Source organism: Anolis carolinensis, unplaced genomic scaffold, assembly GCF_035594765.1.
Source record: "Anolis carolinensis isolate JA03-04 unplaced genomic scaffold, rAnoCar3.1.pri scaffold_10, whole genome shotgun sequence".
In the NCBI taxonomy this organism is placed as follows: Eukaryota; Metazoa; Chordata; class Lepidosauria; order Squamata; family Dactyloidae; genus Anolis; species Anolis carolinensis.
This window is the reverse complement of record NW_026943821.1, coordinates 17,517,774-17,535,687: the sequence shown is the minus strand read 5'-3', so window position 1 is coordinate 17,535,687 and position 17,914 is coordinate 17,517,774. Positions and strand designations below refer to the sequence as shown.

The 17,914-nt window shown below is 42.9% G+C and overlaps 1 protein-coding gene across 2 annotated transcripts; it reads right to left on the bottom strand.

The window, feature by feature from the left end:
- Positions 1 to 519: 519 nt before the first annotated feature.
- Positions 520 to 17,262, bottom strand: LOC100552540 (trypsin-3). 2 transcript variants are annotated; one of them, XM_003224930.4, is made up of 6 exons: positions 17,147 to 17,262; positions 13,820 to 14,000; positions 8,433 to 8,604; positions 4,785 to 5,038; positions 2,111 to 2,247; positions 520 to 753 (listed from the first exon to the last, which is right to left on the bottom strand). In XM_003224930.4, the coding sequence occupies exons 2-6, from the start codon at positions 13,890 to 13,892 to the stop codon at positions 574 to 576; spliced, it is 816 nt and encodes a 271-aa protein (XP_003224978.1). In that variant the 5' UTR covers positions 13,893 to 14,000; positions 17,147 to 17,262; the 3' UTR covers positions 520 to 573. The 2 variants fall into 2 exon arrangements, with proteins under 2 accessions (XP_003224978.1, XP_003224979.1); XM_003224931.4 differs by having other exon boundaries at positions 13,820 to 13,921; positions 17,147 to 17,241.
- Positions 17,263 to 17,914: the final 652 nt, after the last annotated feature.

Below are 17,914 nucleotides of genomic sequence, written 5' to 3'. Positions count from 1 at the left end.
GATAAGAATGTGCCACCGTGTATAACATGGAGCTAATTCTTTCATATTGACCTGATTCAAATGTTATGCTAAGTACCATAGAGGCAGGAACTTTCAGGATTTATTTTTGCTTAATCATAGGGGCCCCTGGTGGCACAGTATGTTAAAGCGCTGAGCTGCTGAACTTGCGGACCAAAAGGTCTCAGGTTCAAATCCTGGAGTGGAATGAGTGCCCGCTGTTAGCCCCAGCTCCTGCCAACCTAGCAATTCGAAAACATGCAAATGTGAGTAGATCAATAAGTACCACTCCGGCGGGAAGGTAAGGGCGCTCCATGCAGTCATGCCAGCCACATGACCTTGGAGGTGTCTATGGATAACGCCAGCTCTTTGGCTTAGAAATGGAGATGAGCACCGACCCCCAGAGTCGGTCACAACTGGACTTAACATCAGGGGAAACCTTTATCTTAATGACTCAACCTATCACAGCAAGAACAACAACCCAAATGGCCTGTAGAATAAGAAGGCGACGAGACCCCAAGCTCAGCTTTGCATAATTTATTCAGACATTAAGGCTGCTGTGCATTGACACTCACATTAGCAGGTGTCTGCAGCCCTGTAGCCTGTGTTTCCACGCATGGTATTCTGAATCCAATCGGTGAATTGGCAGATATTTGTATAGACCCCGGGTTTCCCAGCTTGGGCACAGACTTGCATCCCCCAAGAGACAATGCCTTGGAGTTTATTATTGCACACCAGAGGCCCTCCAGAGTCTCCCTGCAAGAAGAAGGAAAGAATTATTCATTTCGAGGCACCCTCTGCTTATCCTATGGCTTAGAAATCAAGATGGTGTCAAAAAATGGAAATAGGTTAAAAGCAGCATCGTGTTTATAGCTTGCACATGTTAGACTGAACAGTAGATGGTGCTGAATCAACAGAGAGAAAACAGTGTTTCTATACTGGTGGCACAGTGTGTTAAAGCGCTGAGCTGCTGAACTTACGGACCAAAAGGTCCCAGGTTCAAATCCCGGTAACGGAATGAGCGCCCGCTGTTAGCCCCAGCTCCTGCCAACCTAGCACTTCGAAAATATGCCAATGTGAGTAGATCAATAGGTACTGCTCCAGTGGGAGGGTAACAGCGCTCCATGCAGTCATGCTGGCCACATGACCTTGGAGGTGTATACGGACAACGCCGGCTCTTAGGCTTAGAAATGGAGATGAGCACCAACCCCCAGAGTCAGACATGACTGGACTTAAAGTCAGTGGAAACCTTTACCTTTAGCATCGAGTTTATAGCTTGCATATGTTAGACTGAACAGTAGATGGTGCTGAATCAACAGAGAGAAAACAGTGTTTCTACACTGGTGGCACAGTGTGTTAAAGCGCTGAGCTGCTGAACTTGCAGACCAAAAGGTCCCAGGTTCAAATCCCGGGAGCGGAATGTGCGCCTGCTGTTAGCCCCAGCTCTTGCCAACCTAGCAGTTCCAAAACATGCAAATGTGAGTAGATCAATAGGTACTGCCCCAGCGGGAAGGTAAGGGCGTTCCATGCAGTCATGCTGGCCACATGACCTTGGAGGTGTATACGGACAACGCCGGCTCTTAGGCTTAGAAATGGAGATGAGCACCAACCCCCAGAGTCGGTCACAACTGGACTTAACATCAGGGGAAACCTTTACCTTTTTTACACTGCTATTTAATAAAATGTGGGGGTTGCACTCCCCTCAATTACAAATTTGGATTGAGAGATATTCTCACTAGTGCTACTTACTAATGATGACTGGAGGATGATAATGCTGTAAAAATAACTGACATCTGGAGATTTCCTGCCTTAATAGTCCTAAATGCGCATCATCCAAATCTGTATTGTTGTGTGTTTTCCTGGCTGTATAGCCATGTTCCAGAAGTATTCTCTCCTGACATTTTGCCCACATCTATGGCAGGCATCCTCACAACCTCTGAGGATGCCTGTCATAGATGTGGGCAAAACGTCAGGAGAGAATACTTCTGGAACATGGCCATACAGCCCGGAAAACACACAACAACCCTGTGATTCCGGCCATGAAAGCCTTCAACAACACATCCAAATCGACTTTGTTTGTTGCTCTTCTTTGTGCCAACAGAAGACTACTCACCTGGCAGGAATCCACGCCACCTCCGCTCACAGTAGCACACAGCATGTTTTCTGTGATGGCATTCGGGTATGCCTTATTGCACTCTTCATTTGATATTGTGTAGACGGTGGCACACTGCAGGAGGTCCGGGAACTCGGCTGCAAACAAAGAACATTGGTAGTTTACTTATGTGCTCAGGACATCCAGAGATAGCCATCGGCCCCACCACCAAGGCCTGCTGAAGCTGCCTCTGAGGATGCTGCACCAGAAAATCGTAATGTGGTCTACAGTGATCTGACCTCCAAGGAGAACCAGAGGTGAGCTAAAACTGCTTAGGCCTCCCTCCACAAAAACTTTGGTTTCAAACATGAAGTGGTTTCTTGCTCTCCCCATTTTACTTTCAGCTCTCCCTCTGGCACAACCAAACTGCAGGAAGGGGATGTTCCGAACTCGAATAATGGTACACTCTCCAACATTTGACAGATGAAAAACAGAACTCATGTGGCCAAGCAACAACAGAATGTAGCCAAGGTGGCAGAGACTCCTTCTTTTGAGGCTTTTAAGCATAGGCTGGATGGCCATCTGTCGGGGATGTATTGAATGTGATTGGGGCCAGGCTGTGGCGCAGACTGGTTAGCAGCCAGCTGCAATAAATCACTCTGACCAAGAGGTCATGAGTTCGGGGCCAGCCCATGTCGGGGTGAGCACCCGACAATTAAAATATAGCCCCTGCTTGTTGTTGACCTAAGCAACCCGAAAGATAGTTGCATCTATCAAGTAGGAAATTTAGGTACCACTTATATGTGGGGAGGCTAATTTAAAACACCATAAAAATCATTTGCATGTTTTCCAACTACTAGGTTGGTAGAAGCTGGGGCTAACAGTGGGAGCTCACCCCACTCCCTGGATTCGAACCTCCGACATTTCAGTCACCAAGTTCAGCAACTCAGCGGTTTAATCCGCTGCACCACCGGGGGCCCTTCATATCTATCTACAGTAGAGTCTCACTTATCCAAGCCTTGCTTATCCAAGTTTCTCGATTATCCAAGCCATTTTTGTAGTCAATGTTTTCAATATATTGTGATATTTTGGTGCTAAATTCGTAAATACAGTAATTACAAGATAACATTACTGCGAATTGAACTGCTTTTTCTGTCAAATTTGTTGTAAAACATGATGTTTTGGTGCTTAATTTGTAAAATCATAACCTAATTTGATGTTTAATAGGCTTTTCCTTAATACCTCCTTTTTATCCAAGATATTTGCTTATCCAAGCTTCCATCGGCCCGTTTAGCTTGGATAAGTGAGACTCTACTGTGTATATATATATATGTATATGTGTGTGTGTGTGTGTGTGTGTGTATATATATATATATAGGTAAAGGTTTTCCCCTGACATTAAGTCCAGTTGTGTCTGACTCTGGGGGTTTGTGCTCATCTCAATTTCTAAGCCGAAGAGCCAGCGTTGTCCATAGACACCTCCGAGGTCATGTGGCCATGGGCATGACTGCATGGAACGCCAATACGTTCCCACCGGAGCGGTACCTATTGATCTACTCACATTTGCATGTTTTTGAATTGCTAGGTTGGTAGAAGCTGGAGCTAACAGCAGGAGCTCACCCTACTCCCCGGATTCGAACCTCCGACATTTCAGTCAGCAAGTTCAGCAACTCAGCAGTTTAATCCACTGTGCTACCAGGGGCCCTTCATATCTATCTATATACAGTAGAGTCTCACTTATCCAACATTTGCTTATCCAATGTTCTGGATTATCCAATGCAGTTTGCCTCCTGCCCCGATTCACATCTGTTTCTCTAGACAGCAAGGATTGAACTTTTTATGGACAATGTTGCTACTGTAAGTTCATTTTATGCAAGTCTATCTTTATTTGTAGTCAATTTTTTTAGTAGTCAGTGATTTTGTAGCCAGTTTTCAATACATTGAGATGTTTTGGTGCTAAATTCGTAAATACGGTAATTACTACATAACGTTCCCATGTATTGAATTGCTTTTTCTGTTGATTTGTTGTAAAACATGATGTTTTTGGTACAGTAGAGTCTCGCTTATCCAACGTAAACAGGCCGGCAGAACGTTGGATAAGCGAATATGTTGGATAATAAGGAGAGATTAAGGAAAAGCCTATTAAACATCAAATTAGGTTATGATTTTACAAATTAAGCACCAAAACATCATGTTATACAACAAACCTAACAAAAGGTAGCTCAATACACAGTAATGCTATGTAGTAATGACTGTATTTACAAATTTAGCACTAAAATATCACGATGTATTGAAAACATTGACTACAAAAATGCGTTGGATAATCCAGAACGTTGGATAAGCGAGTGTTTGATAAGTGAGACTCTACTGTACTTAATTTGTAAAATCATAACTTAATTTGACGTTTAACAGGCTTTTCCTTAATCCCTCCTTATTATCCAACATTTTCACTTATCCAACATTCGGCCGGCCCGTTTATGTTGGATAAGTGAGACTCTATTGTATATATAACTTTAACTGCCATGGCAACTTTCTGTGGAATCTTGGAGTTTGGTGAGGAGTTGGAGCACTTTGAGAATCTAAATGCTCCTCCTTAAACTGCAAATTCCAGTATTCCTTTGGATGAATCAAGACAATTAAAATGAAATAATAACTCTACAACTGTGTTGTGTGAAAGGTATTCAAAAGTAATTACATTGGGGGGTCTTGATGGTTCCCCATCCCGAGACCTCGCAGCGAGTGTTGGGCTTTGTGCATTGTGTAGCCAGTTCAATTGGCCGGACATATTCATTGATGTTGGCAGAGTTGTCCAGCCGGATTAGCATGATGTCACTGTCATGTGTGGAGGGGTTGTAGGCTGGATGGATGAATTTTTGCGCAGATTTGATGCACTGCTCGGAACCCTCATTGGCCCGGAGGCTGTGATCTCCCATCCGTGTGTGGATCGTTCTGCATGGAAGGAGCATAGAAAAAGAAAAGAAAAGACATAAGAACATGGCAAGAAATTATATACATCTATATATATAAAAGAGTGATGGAATCAGGGCACCGGGCAAAACAACAAAACTACAGGCCCCCCAACCTCGAAATCTGACAACACAAGCCATCATCCACGGCTCTAGGTTGATACAACAAAAAGAAAAGAAAAATAAAGTTCTAATTAGAGGGAGAGGAATAATTGTTTTTATCCAATTGCTGCCAGTTAGAAGGCTAAGCTCCGCCCACTTGGTCTCCTAGCAACCTACTCAGCCCAGGGGACAGGCAGAGTTAGGCCTCACTTAGGCCTCTTCCACAGATTATCAGATTTTAAGTGGATTATATGGCAGTGTAGACTCAAGGCCCTTCCACACACCTATATAATCCATTTATAATCTTATATTATCTGCTTTGAACTGGATTATCTTGACTCCACACTGCCATATAATCCACTTCAGTGTGCATTTTATACAGCTATGAAGAAGGGGCCTCATATAATCCAGTTCTAAGCAGATAATATAAGATTATCAATATACAGTACAGTCTCAACATACTTCGCCACAGCAACGCGTGGCCGGGCACAGCTAATAGTTTGATAATTCAGTACAGGAGCTGGAGCAATGTGAAAGCCTCTGGAAGAAGGAGCAACAACAGTTATGCGACTGCACATCCTCCAACATTTTATAGATAAAACCAGGTCATACATGACCAACCAACAACAGAATGTGTTCAAGGCGGCAGAAATTATTGATGAGGAAGAACGTGCAAACTAGGAGAGGCTGTGGTAGTTATCAGTGGACAGTTTCTAAGGAATCATAAAATCACTGAATATTTGAGCTGGAAGTGACCTAGAAGTTGTGGCAATACCCATTTAGGGAGGTTTTTACTCGAGCTAGATTTGAGCAGCTTGATACAATGGTTAGATATGGGAGATTTAATGACATCCCTTATAATGAACGGTTCTGTATCTGTGGAACATCTGAAATTGAGGATTTAGCACATATATTATTTGACTGTAAACTGTATCAGAAGGTGAGAGATTTGTTCCTTGGTCCATATATCAAACGGACAATGCATTGGAAACACACATCAGAACAAATATTTTATGTGCAGTCAAGATCCAAAAATAACATATAAAATGGCTCTGTATTTGAGCAAAACAATACGTTTGAGATCCATATATGTGGGGCTGATGGGGTAAATTGTAGGAGTGACAATGAAATATTATGTATACATTCAGTTTAACATACTTATTTATTGTATTGTTAAAGTGTTTTATCTAATTTTTGTATAGAATGTAATCAGGTCTTTTCAAGCCTGTTTGTTTGGCTTGGTACTTTGATATTTATTTATTTATTTATTTACAGCATTTATATTCTGCCCTTCTCACCCCGAAGGGGACTCAGGGCGGATCACATTACACATATAGGCAAACATTTAATGCCTTTTAACATAGAACAAAGACAAACAAACATAGGCTCCGAGCGGGGCTCGAACTCATGACCTCCTGGTCAGAGTGATTCATTGAAGTTAATTGCACTGGCTTGCTCTCCCGCCTGCGCCACAGCCAGGGCCTAAGGGCTAATCAATAAAATGTTATACAATACCCATTTGTACACAAATCTGTTAGCAACACCACTTGCCACAGCCATGCTTTAACAGTGCCAGTCATAGGTTGCTTTCATACACTATAATGTCATAATTACCGATTTCTGTATTCTGCCTCTTATTTCATAATTTGCTTTTCTATTTTTTAAAAAATACAGCCATAATGATGCAGTAGTGCTGCAATGATTCATAATGCTAAGACATTACAAAGCCCGCTACAGCTTCCAAGATTATGTCTATTAGACAAATGAGACAAGAAAAACCCTTGCCACTTTTCCCCCTCTCTCCTGTGGAGAGAAAAGAGATTTCTGTGTTTTTGAATGAGTAAGTTTGGTTATAATGGAGTGACGCTATAACGTAACAGGAAACAGAACAACTGGAACAGAGGATTTTAACAGGGAGTAAAAAGTGGGAGAAGGAGAACGAAACTGGGACATTTTAAATGCAGTTGAGAAAGTGGGATGACAGAGAATTAATCTGGACTGTCTCTGCCAAATTGGGACAGTTGGAGGGGGTTTATTTTACAAAATAAATACAGAAATTTGGACATTCAGTATCCCAGCCAAGAAGGTATATTTAAGTTCTCAGGAGGACACCTATGCTTCAAAACAGTTTGCAAGTATTGTATTATTACCTCATTTTGTATGGTCACTATGTGTTTTATTGTATGCTGTGTTTTAATTGTTTATTTTATTTGATTGTTGTGATCATTGTTTCTTAGTTATTGATATTGGCTTTAATCTTGTTATACTTTGCCTCTGTTTTGGACTTGGCCCCATGTTAGCTGCCCCGAGTCCCTTCGGACTGGTGGGATAGAAAAATAAAGTATTATTATTATTATTATTATTATTATTATTATTATTATTATTATTATTTTATTATGACACAGCAAACAAGATAGATATGCTGGATTTCGTATCACAAAATCACAAGTCGAACACTTCCCGAGTATCTAGGACTGTGTGATGTATTTTCGGATGATGCGCGCAGATCCCAGCAGGGTGGCCTTTTGCAGTTGGCAGATCATAATTTTGTCAATGTCTATTGTTTCCAAATGCCGGCTGAGATCTTTTGGCACGGCACCCAACGTGCCAATCACCACTGGGACCACCTGCACTGGTTTCTGCCAGAGTCTTTGAAGTTCAATCTTGAGGTCCTGATAGCGGCTGAGTTTTTCCTGTTGTTTTTCGTCAATGCTACTGTCACCTGGGATGGCGACATCAATGATCCAAACCTTTTTCTTTTCCACAACTGTGATGTCTGGTGTGTTGTGTTCCAGAACTTTGTCAGTCTGGATTCGGAAGTCCCACAGTATCTTTGCGTGCTCATTTTCCAATACTTTTGCAGGTTTGTGATCCCACCAGTTCTTTGCTGCTGGGAGGTGGTACTTGAGGCTTGTTGTAATTGTTGTTGTTGTTGTCATCATCATTATCATCATCATCCCATTTTCGCCCTGTTCGCTTTCTTTATTTCCCCCCTCAATTCCAGGTAACAAAGTTTTGAAGCTAATTTCTGGCAATTATGTGGATTTCCTTTGTTGACTAAGCATCTTATTTCTGTTTGCAACCTGGAAGGTTGGAATTCTGCTACTCTTGCTGCTGAGGTTTGGGAGCAGAGAGCTGAAAAAAACCTCACCTACGACAAGTCCAAGTTTATCATATTTGTAACTCTGCTGGTTGTTCGGCAGATGGAAACAACATTCATTTCCTTTTTTTCTATAACCCAAACCTCCAGGTCCATCTCTCTTTAGTTTGCTTACCCTTGGTTGTCACAGTGGGCGGCTGTCAGCACCCAGTCTTTGTCTATCAGAACACCTCCGCATTGAACGTCGGGACCATTTTTTCTGCTGTTGGAGAGGATGACCTGGTAAGGTTGACCATGTTTTGGGCACTCTTGACCCCCAATGATCCGGGATTCATCCTGTGCCGCCACTAGAGAGGAAAAGCAGGCAGGTTAGAAGGATGGCTTCAGTCATCTTGAGTTTCAGTCACACCTTACAGAGCAGCGGGAGCCTCATGACATGGCCAGCCTCGGCAACTTCTACCAGCTGAGCTAATTCCTAGAATTCCTGCCACACCTTTGTAAAGAACACTGCATTGTTGCTGAAAGAAAGCTCTGGAGTATCCAGGGTAATACGAGTCAAGGCCACATTACACTGGATCAGCTTTGTGTGTTGTGTAATGAACACAGAGCTGATCCAGCGTCCCCGTGCCATAAACAAAAGTGAAGATACACTCTAAGATTCCTACATCCCTTTCCCATGTACTGTTGTCAGGCCAGGTGTCACTGAGCCTATATCTTTACGTTTCTTTTTCTTATTTTTTTTTTATGTTAATGATTTTTTCCTATCATTTAAGTCTATTCCATGCTAGCTGCGGACTGATTTTATAAATAGAAAAATAGGAATATTTTTGTGTGCATTTTTCATATACAGTAGAGCAGGGGTCCCCAGACTTTTAAAACTGGGGGCCAGTTCACGATCTCTCAGACCGTTGGAGGGCCGGACTATAGTTGTCCAGGTGGCCACCGAGCAATAATAATAATAATAATAATAATAATAATAATCCCAACCCCTTTCTGCCTTTGTGGACCAAAAGCACAAGCAAAGCACCTCTTACAGATGGCCTCCCAGCCTCAATATTATTATTACAGCAGAGTCTCACTTATCCAAGCCTCACTTATTCAAGCCTCTGGATAATCCAAGCCATTTTTGTCGTCAATGTTTTCAATATATTGTGATATTTTGGTGCTAAATTCATAAATACAGTAATTACAACATAACATTACTGCATATTGATCTACTTTTTCTGTCAAATTTGTTGTATAACATGAAGTTTTGGTGCTTTATTTGTAAAATCATAACCTAATTTGATGTTTAATAGGCTTTTCCTTAGTCCTTCCTTATTATCCAAGATATTCACTTATCCAAGCTTCTGCCGGCCCGTTTAGCTTGGATAAGTGAGACTCTACTGTATTAATAATAATAATAATAATAATAATAATAATAATAATAATAATAATAATAATAAAGATGGTTGGAAGAGACCCGTTGGGCCATTTAGTCCAACCCCCTTCAGCCTTTGTGCTGTGGGGGCCGGATAAATGGCTTCGATGGGCCGCATGTGGCCCCTGGGCCGTAGTTTGGGGACCCCTGCAGTAGAGTCTCACTTATCCAACATTAACGGGCCGGCAGAACATTGGATAAGCAAATATGTAATAATAATAATAATAATAATAATAATAATAATAATAATAACTTTATTTTTATACCCCGCCCCATCTACCCGGAGGGACTCGGAGCGGCTTACATGGGGCCATGCCCGACATAAAAATACAATAACAGCAATAAAACAGTAAAACAATTTCACATCAATAAGACATCAACATCAGTAAAACAGTCATAAAAGTCAGCATACAGCATAAAATATTAAAAACGGGAGGCTAAAACACGGATCTGGGCCAAAGTGCAGACAACTTCACATGGGAGAGGTAGTTTCATAGCTAAAATAGTCAATAAAGTGCAAAGTAATAATAATGTTGGATAATAAGAGGGGATTAGGCTCCTTCTTTGGAGGCTTTTAAGCAGAGGCTGGATGGCCATCTGTCGGGGGTGCTTTGAATGTGATTTCCTGCTTCTTGGCAGGGGGGTTGGACTGGATGGCCCATGAGGTCTCCTCCAACTCTACTATTCTATGATTCTATGATTAAGGAAAAGCTTATTAAACATCAAATGAGGTTATGATTTTACAAATTAAGCACCAAAACATCATGTTTAACAACAAATTGTCAGAAAAAGTAGTTCAATACACAGTAACGCTACATAGTAATTACTGTATTTATGAATTTAGTACCAAAACATCACAATGTATTGAAAACATTGACTACAAAAACATTGACTACTAAAAGGCAGACTGCATTGCATAATCCAGAACGCTGGATAAGCGAATGTTGGATAAGTGAGAGACTACTGTATTAATATAAGTATCCATAAATATATGCACTCACTGACTAAACTTTGGCTGTATCCAAACTGCACAGTTATAATACTTTCATATCACTTTAACAGTCATGGCTCCATTCTATGTTTTCTGGTGATTCGTAGTCTGATGAGACACTTAGAATTGTCTACTTTGCTCACCTGAATGACAGAATTAGAACTTTCTGAGAAGAGATACTAAGCTCCTTACATAATTACAAAGCCCAGATTGTAAAAATCATGACTGTTTAACTGGAATTAAACTACTTTAATTGTGTAATGTAGATGCACCCCCTGCTTGTGTATATTTTATATATCTTCAAGGGGTGGGATGGTTTGCATCTTTTGCAAGTATGTGCATGTTGTCAATTTTTTTCTTTTTTCAACCATATCAAAAACCCAACAATGCACAAGTTGTGTATGTTTATCTGTTAGGGTGCATCCTCTCTATGGAATTAATGAAGTTTGACACCACTTGAAGTGTCATGGCTCAAGGCTATGGAATCCTGGGAGTTGTAGTTTGGAGAAGAATCGGCACTCTCTGGTAGGCTAAAGGCCTTGAGAAATTAAAAGTTTCATAATTCCATAGCACTGAACCTGGTATGGCACTGAAGTCAGCTGCCATCAGTTCCAATCCTGCACCAGGATGTGGGTTTTCTCCCTGAGTTAGCTTTATGGTGTTGTTTATATGATTCAAAGTGGCTTACAATACAACCATCTCAATACAATTTTAAACCCCCAAATATACTGTCCAACTGACCATGAGCATCTCTGTCTTGTCTGGATGTTTGCCCTCATCCAGTCCTTACACTGGTTTAGGGTCAGGATACCTTCCTTAGTTTTAGATGGAAAGGAATAGTAAAGATGTGTGTCATCTGCATATAGATTGCGCCGCTCTCCAGAACTCCAGATGACCTCTCCCAGTGGTTTTCATGTATATGTTAAATAGCAGGGTGGACAAAATTGAACCCTGAGGAATCCCACAGGTCAACAGCCAGAGGTTCAAACAGGAGTCCCCCAGCACCACCTTCTGGGTACGGCCCACTGGGAAGGACCGGAGCCATTGTGAAACAGTGCATCCCAGGGAAATGACCCAGAAGGATACCGTGGTCAATAGTATCAAAAGCCACTGAGAGATCCAGGAATTCCAGCAGGGACACACTCCCCTTGTCTTGCTCTCCACAGTTGAAGGGAGATGTTGACAAGCTGGAATGTGTCCAGAGGAGGACGACTAAAATGATCAAAGGTCTAAAGAACAAGCCCTATGAGGAGCGGCTTAAAGAATTGGGCATGTTTAGCCTGCAGAAGAAAAGGCTTAGAGGAGACATGATAGCCATGTACAAATACGTGAGGGGAAGTCATAGGGAGGAGGGAGCAAGCTTGTTTTCTGCTGCCCTGGAGACTAGGATGCGGAACAATGGCTTCAAACTACAGGAAAGGAGATCCCACCTGAACATCAGGAAGAACTTCCTCACAGTGAGGGCTGTTCAACAGTGGAACTCTCTCCCCCGGACTGTGGTGGAGGCTCCTTCTTTGGAGGCTTTTAAACAGAGGCTGGATGGCCATCTGTCGGGGGTGCTTTGAATGCGATTTCCTGCTTCTTGGCAGAATGGGGTTGGACTGGATGGCCCATGAGGTCTCTTCCAACTCTACTATTCTATGATTCTATTATTCTATGATTCTATGATTCTATGATTCAACAGAATTGCCTGCCAAAGTAATAGGGAAATCCCCAAGAGCCGTCAGGAATTCATCCAGATCCATCAGCCTCCTGAAATCGACCATTTTAATCAGACCCCATTCCTGCTGAGTTTTGGAGTCCCAGTGAGTCTAAACCTGATCAGGTAATAATCATCCCATGATAATGGAACTGTGGAAAGTTCCTCCACATCACCATCGCCCCATCCTGCACAAAAAACAAGGTCCAAAGTGTGTTGGGCAGCATGAGTAGGACCAGACACCACTTGGGACAGACCCATAGTTGACATGGAGGCGGTGTCAGTATGGATGTGGAAGTCTCCCAGCACTAGTAGCTGCTGTGACTCTCAACGCCAACCCTGACTAGATCAAGAAAGGAGATTGATGAACAGTAGGGTGGCCAATACACACAAAAAATCCATATTCTGTCCTATCTACACACCTTTAGGTAAACACACTTGAACGCTGTTGACTGTGGGATGAGGAACCTGATCAGAGGGATGGAATCACTATGGACAACTGCAACTCCACTTCTCCGCCCCCAGGCCTGCTCTTGTACAGAAATATCTGGCAAGCAGAGCTGGGAGGGATTAATCCTCTCAATATCATTCAACCAGGTCTCCGATATAGACTAGGTCAGCATGCTCATCCAGAATCAACCCTTGGATGGCAGTTGTTCTCCCATTTACTGTCCTGGCATTTAACAACAGCATTTTCAAGCTAGGGGGAATGTCACCCTGGTTATCCAGGCTGTGGGGTTGATCACCTCATACACTGACCTCTGTGATCTTTTTAGATGTGCCCATGGACTCCCCCTCGATGGATTGTCACCTTGACGTGGTGAGGGGGCTTGTGTGTTCCAATGAACCTGCGGGCACAACCACAGGAGCCACACACTCCCAGGAATGGCCACAGGGGAGGATCCAGACCAAGAACAATCTGAAGACCCAAAGACCTCAATGGCGGAGCAGGTGGAGGATAACATGGTACATGTTACAACAGCTGTGAAGGCGGAAGAAGGCTGCAACAGACTGAGAAGCCACTCTCCTTGTGTTAACCACACCACTGCTGGAACCTCAATGTGTGAAGACTGTGTGTTGACCGGCCGTGCACCGACCTCCACACATTTAAAAAAATCACGCACAGGCGTCTTCCAAGAAATGGAGGACCATCATCCTCAAACTACGAGGGATCGCCTAAGTAAGTAAGTAAGTAAGTAAGTAAGTAAGCTCATGGACTGTAAAAAAAACCCCAACCTGCTGCTTAAAAATAATAACACCTTGGCATATTGAATGCTTCACCCATTCTACCTTAGTTCTTCTGCTTGTAATACACTGCCATCAAAGTCCCTTCCCTCCAGGCCAAGCAATTACCCAAACATATACAAACAAACCTTTTGGATGTACTGGGAGACAGCTATTAACTTGTGCTCTTAAACATATCACTTCTGCATTTAAATGGTATTTCCTTACCTGTAAGTACCAGCAAAAGTAGCGCCGTATTCAGAAGCCTCATGGGCGTGCAGGGGAATGATACCATCTGCATGTGTTTCGTTGTCGTCGCTGTTGTTGTGGCTGTTGGATCAAGAGCAGTTTGTTTTCACTGAATTCATCACCCTTAAGTCCAACCTGGCCCCACCTTCTTTGTCTTTGTCTAGAAGCAAAAGGATCCAGTTATGTGGGTTTGGCATCTTCCCATGCACATTCTGCCAGCTGCTCCTCACCGCTTGGGAGCACCTCTGGCTCTACGGATCAGGAGGGAGGAGGATCCCTCCCGTGACGCTTGCTGTTAGATGGGTGGTTGCTAGAGCAGATCAAGCTGTCTTCCAGTGGGAGGACACTAAGGTTATTGTTTCATGTTCTAAAAGCATGGACCGAGCATCGATATTTCTGTGTTGTCTCCCACTCATGAGATTGCAGCAGGTTTTGATGCAAGAGCACATCAGCACTGCCACGTAGCACAACCCTACTGACAACTTAGTTCAACTAATGAGCATGCATTTAATGTGACTTATTTGCCTGAATCTAAGAACATTTAGGGCCTCCGGTGGCGCAGTGTGTTAAAGCGCTGAGTTGCTGAACTTGCGGACCGAAAGGTCACAGGTTCGAATCTGGGGAGCGGAATGAGTGCCCACTGTTAGCCCCAGCTTCTGCCAACCTAGCAGTTTGAAAACATGCAAATGTGAGTATTTATTTATTTACATCACTTCTACCCTGCCTTTCTCTCCGAGGAGACTCAGTAAATAGGCAAAAATTCAATGCCTAAAAACAATGTAAAAACAACAATTCATATAAAACAATCTGCAAAACAACAGTTCATATAAAACAGATACCATTACAAAATAAAATCACATTATATAAAATTTTAAGAATGTCCAAGATTAAAATCCATTCATCCAGAATCCTCAAGTCTTCGTACAGGTCATGTAAAGTCCATGTTCTCATTCATTAAAAGCTTGCGTGCACAACCATGTCTTTAAGGCTTTCCTGAAGCCTAGGAGAGTTGGTATCTGCCATATGTTGCTGGGGAGGATGTTCCACAGCCGAGGAGCCACCACCGAGAAGGCCCTGTCCCTCGTTCCCACTAGCCATGCCTGCGAGGCTGGTGGGACCGAGAGCAGGGCCTCCACCTATGATCTAAGAGTTCTAGAAGGCTCATAGGGGAGTAGATCAATAGGTACCTCTCCGATGGGAAGGTAACGGCGCTCCATGCAATCATGCCAGCCACATGACCTTGGAGGTGTCTACGGACAACGCCGGCTCTTCGGCTTAGAAATGGAGATGAGCACCAACCCACAGAGTCGGACATGACTGGACTTAACTTCAGGGGAAACCTTTACCTTTACTAAGAACATTAATTTACAGCCCAACTACAGTGACAACTAAATTTGTGGCTGGTCCAGAGCAATGCTGCTTCAGATCAGTCTCAGAATCCACAGAGATGTTTACATGTTCCAATCCCAAACCCTAGCAAGTGGTGGGAGTGATATCCTTACTGTTCATTGTGGCTGAATCCAGATTGGCTCTGCTGGATGGTCACACTTATGTTTGCTCTTGTTTGCACTATAGCAGTGACCATGGAGCTGCTGGCCATTGCTGGGTACCTTTGCTGACATTAGCAATGTGCCCTTGCAACGTCCTTGCAGACAGCCAATTCTTCTCACACCAGAAGCGGCTTGCAGTTTCTCAAGGCACTTCTGTCATGGGGGGGGGGGGGGACCTGTAAAAAGAAGGGAAAGGAGGGAGGCATTCCCCAACTGTTCCCTAGCTCATGGAGCTGTCCAACTGCTGCTGTGGCAGAAATAAAGAAATAATTGTGTTGTCGAAGGTTTTCATGGCCAGAATCACTGGGTTGTTGTGAGTTTTCCGGGCTGTCTGGCTATGTTTCAGAAGCATTCTCTCCTGATACGAAATCCAGCATATCTATCTTGTTTGCAGTGTCAATAATAATAATAATAAGTGAAGAACCTGCTTTGATTGAAGTCAAAAATCAGAAACTCCTCAAAGCACAGCAGACAAAAAACCAGTACAAGAAAACGGCACTACAAACTAGAGCTGACAGCTGGCACAACAAAACATTGCATGGAAAGTTCCTTGACAAAATTGAAGGAAAAGCTGATAAGGAGAAGACCTGGCTCTGGCTCATAAATGGGACCCTGAAGAAGGAGACAGAAGGCCTGATCCTTGCAGCCCAGGAGCAAGCCATCAGAACAAATGCAATTAAGGCCAAGATCGAAAAATCAGCTGATGACCCAAAATGCAGACTGTGCAAGGAAACCGATGAAACCATTGATTACCTCCTCAGCTGCTGTAAGAAAATTGCACAGACAGACTACAAACAGAGGCACAACTACGTGGCCCAAATGATTCATTGGAACTTATGCCTCAAGTACCACCTTCCAGCAGCAAAGAACTGGTGGGATCACAAACCAGCAAAGGTCATGGAAAATGAACATGCAAAGATACTGTGAGACTTCTGAATCCAGACTGACAAAGTTCTGGAACACAACACACCAGACATCACAGTTGTAGAAAAGAAAAAGGTTTGGATCATTGATGTTGCTATCCCAGGTGACAGTCGCATTGACGAAAAACAACAGGAAAAACTCAGCCGCTATCAGGACCTCAAGACTGAACTTCAAAGACTCTGGCAGAAACCAGTGCAGGTGGTCCCAGTGGTGATTGGCACATTGGGTGCAGCATTTGGAAACAATAGACATTGACAAAATTACGATCTGCCAACTGCAAAAGGCCACCCGACTAGGATCTGCACGCATCATCCGAAAATACATCACACAGTCCTAGACACTTGGGAAGTGTTCGACTTGTGATTTTGTGAAATGAATTGCAGCATATCTATCTTGTTTGCTGTGTCATAATAAAATAAAATAATAATAATAATAATAATAATAATAATAATTTAAATACCATATAAGGGTCCTGTGGCCGGATTTTGGGGGCATCCCTGCCAAGTAAAAACTAGGACTATACACTAAAGCAGGCATGGGCAAACTTCGTCTCTCCAGGTGTTTTGGACTTCAACTCCCACAATTCCTCCTAAGTCAACTTACAATCGTCTCAGATTCTTAAGTTCAGCTGCAAAGAGGCATTTTCTCTGGCTGTGTGAAAGTATTTTTTAGAGAAACCTTAACTTGAAATAGGACCCATGGGGATCATGGGGAATGCAGTCACAGTGCTATCATGTGTTTCCTTTTGCTTTTGGATGTTTCCTCAGCTCTTTGCCTTGTCTACAGTCTACCCTTTTCACCTGCTTCATTCACACAACTAAACCATAATCACCTGCGGTTCCTGGGAGGAGAGGACCAATTCCAAGCGGCAGAAGATCCACCAGTAAAAGCACTTTCCCAGAGATGTCCTGCGGTTGTTGCTGTGAGTCAGATGAGTTCTATCTGTCCATCTCTCCTCGACCAGCCACTCAGTACTTATCCATCAGGCGTTTATCTAAGCAACTCCCTCTCTGCCTTCTTATCAGGGACAACCTCTAAACAGACCTGCTCCTGTTATTTCATGTCCTGGTATCTCCAGGCAAAGCAGCTTTTGTCTACTGAAGAGATATGGGCACAGTTCTGTGTGCTGATATCATTTGTTTTGGTTGGATTTGTTTTTGTTTCAAGTTTCTGAAAATTAAGGAATTGATGGTGCATTAGACTGAAAGGTCAGCCGGTTCGAATCTGGGGAGCGGGGTGAGCTCCCATCTGTCAGCTCCAGCTTCCCATGTGGAGATGTGAGAAAAGCCTCCCACAGGATGGTAAAACATCTGGGCGTCCCCTGGGCAACGTCCTTGCAGACGGCCTATTCTCTCACACCAGAAACGATTTGCAGTTTCTCAAGTCGCTCCTGACATGAAAAACAAATGCCAAAATTTAGATCTCTGCGTACAGGACTAAATCCAGAGAATATTCAAACTGTGAAGCTGAAAGTCTAAAGGTCATTTTAATAATAATAATAATAATAATAATAATAATAATAATAATAATAATCAGCTGATGACCCAAAATGCAGACTGTGCAAGAAAACCGACGAAACCATTGATCATCTCCTCAGTTG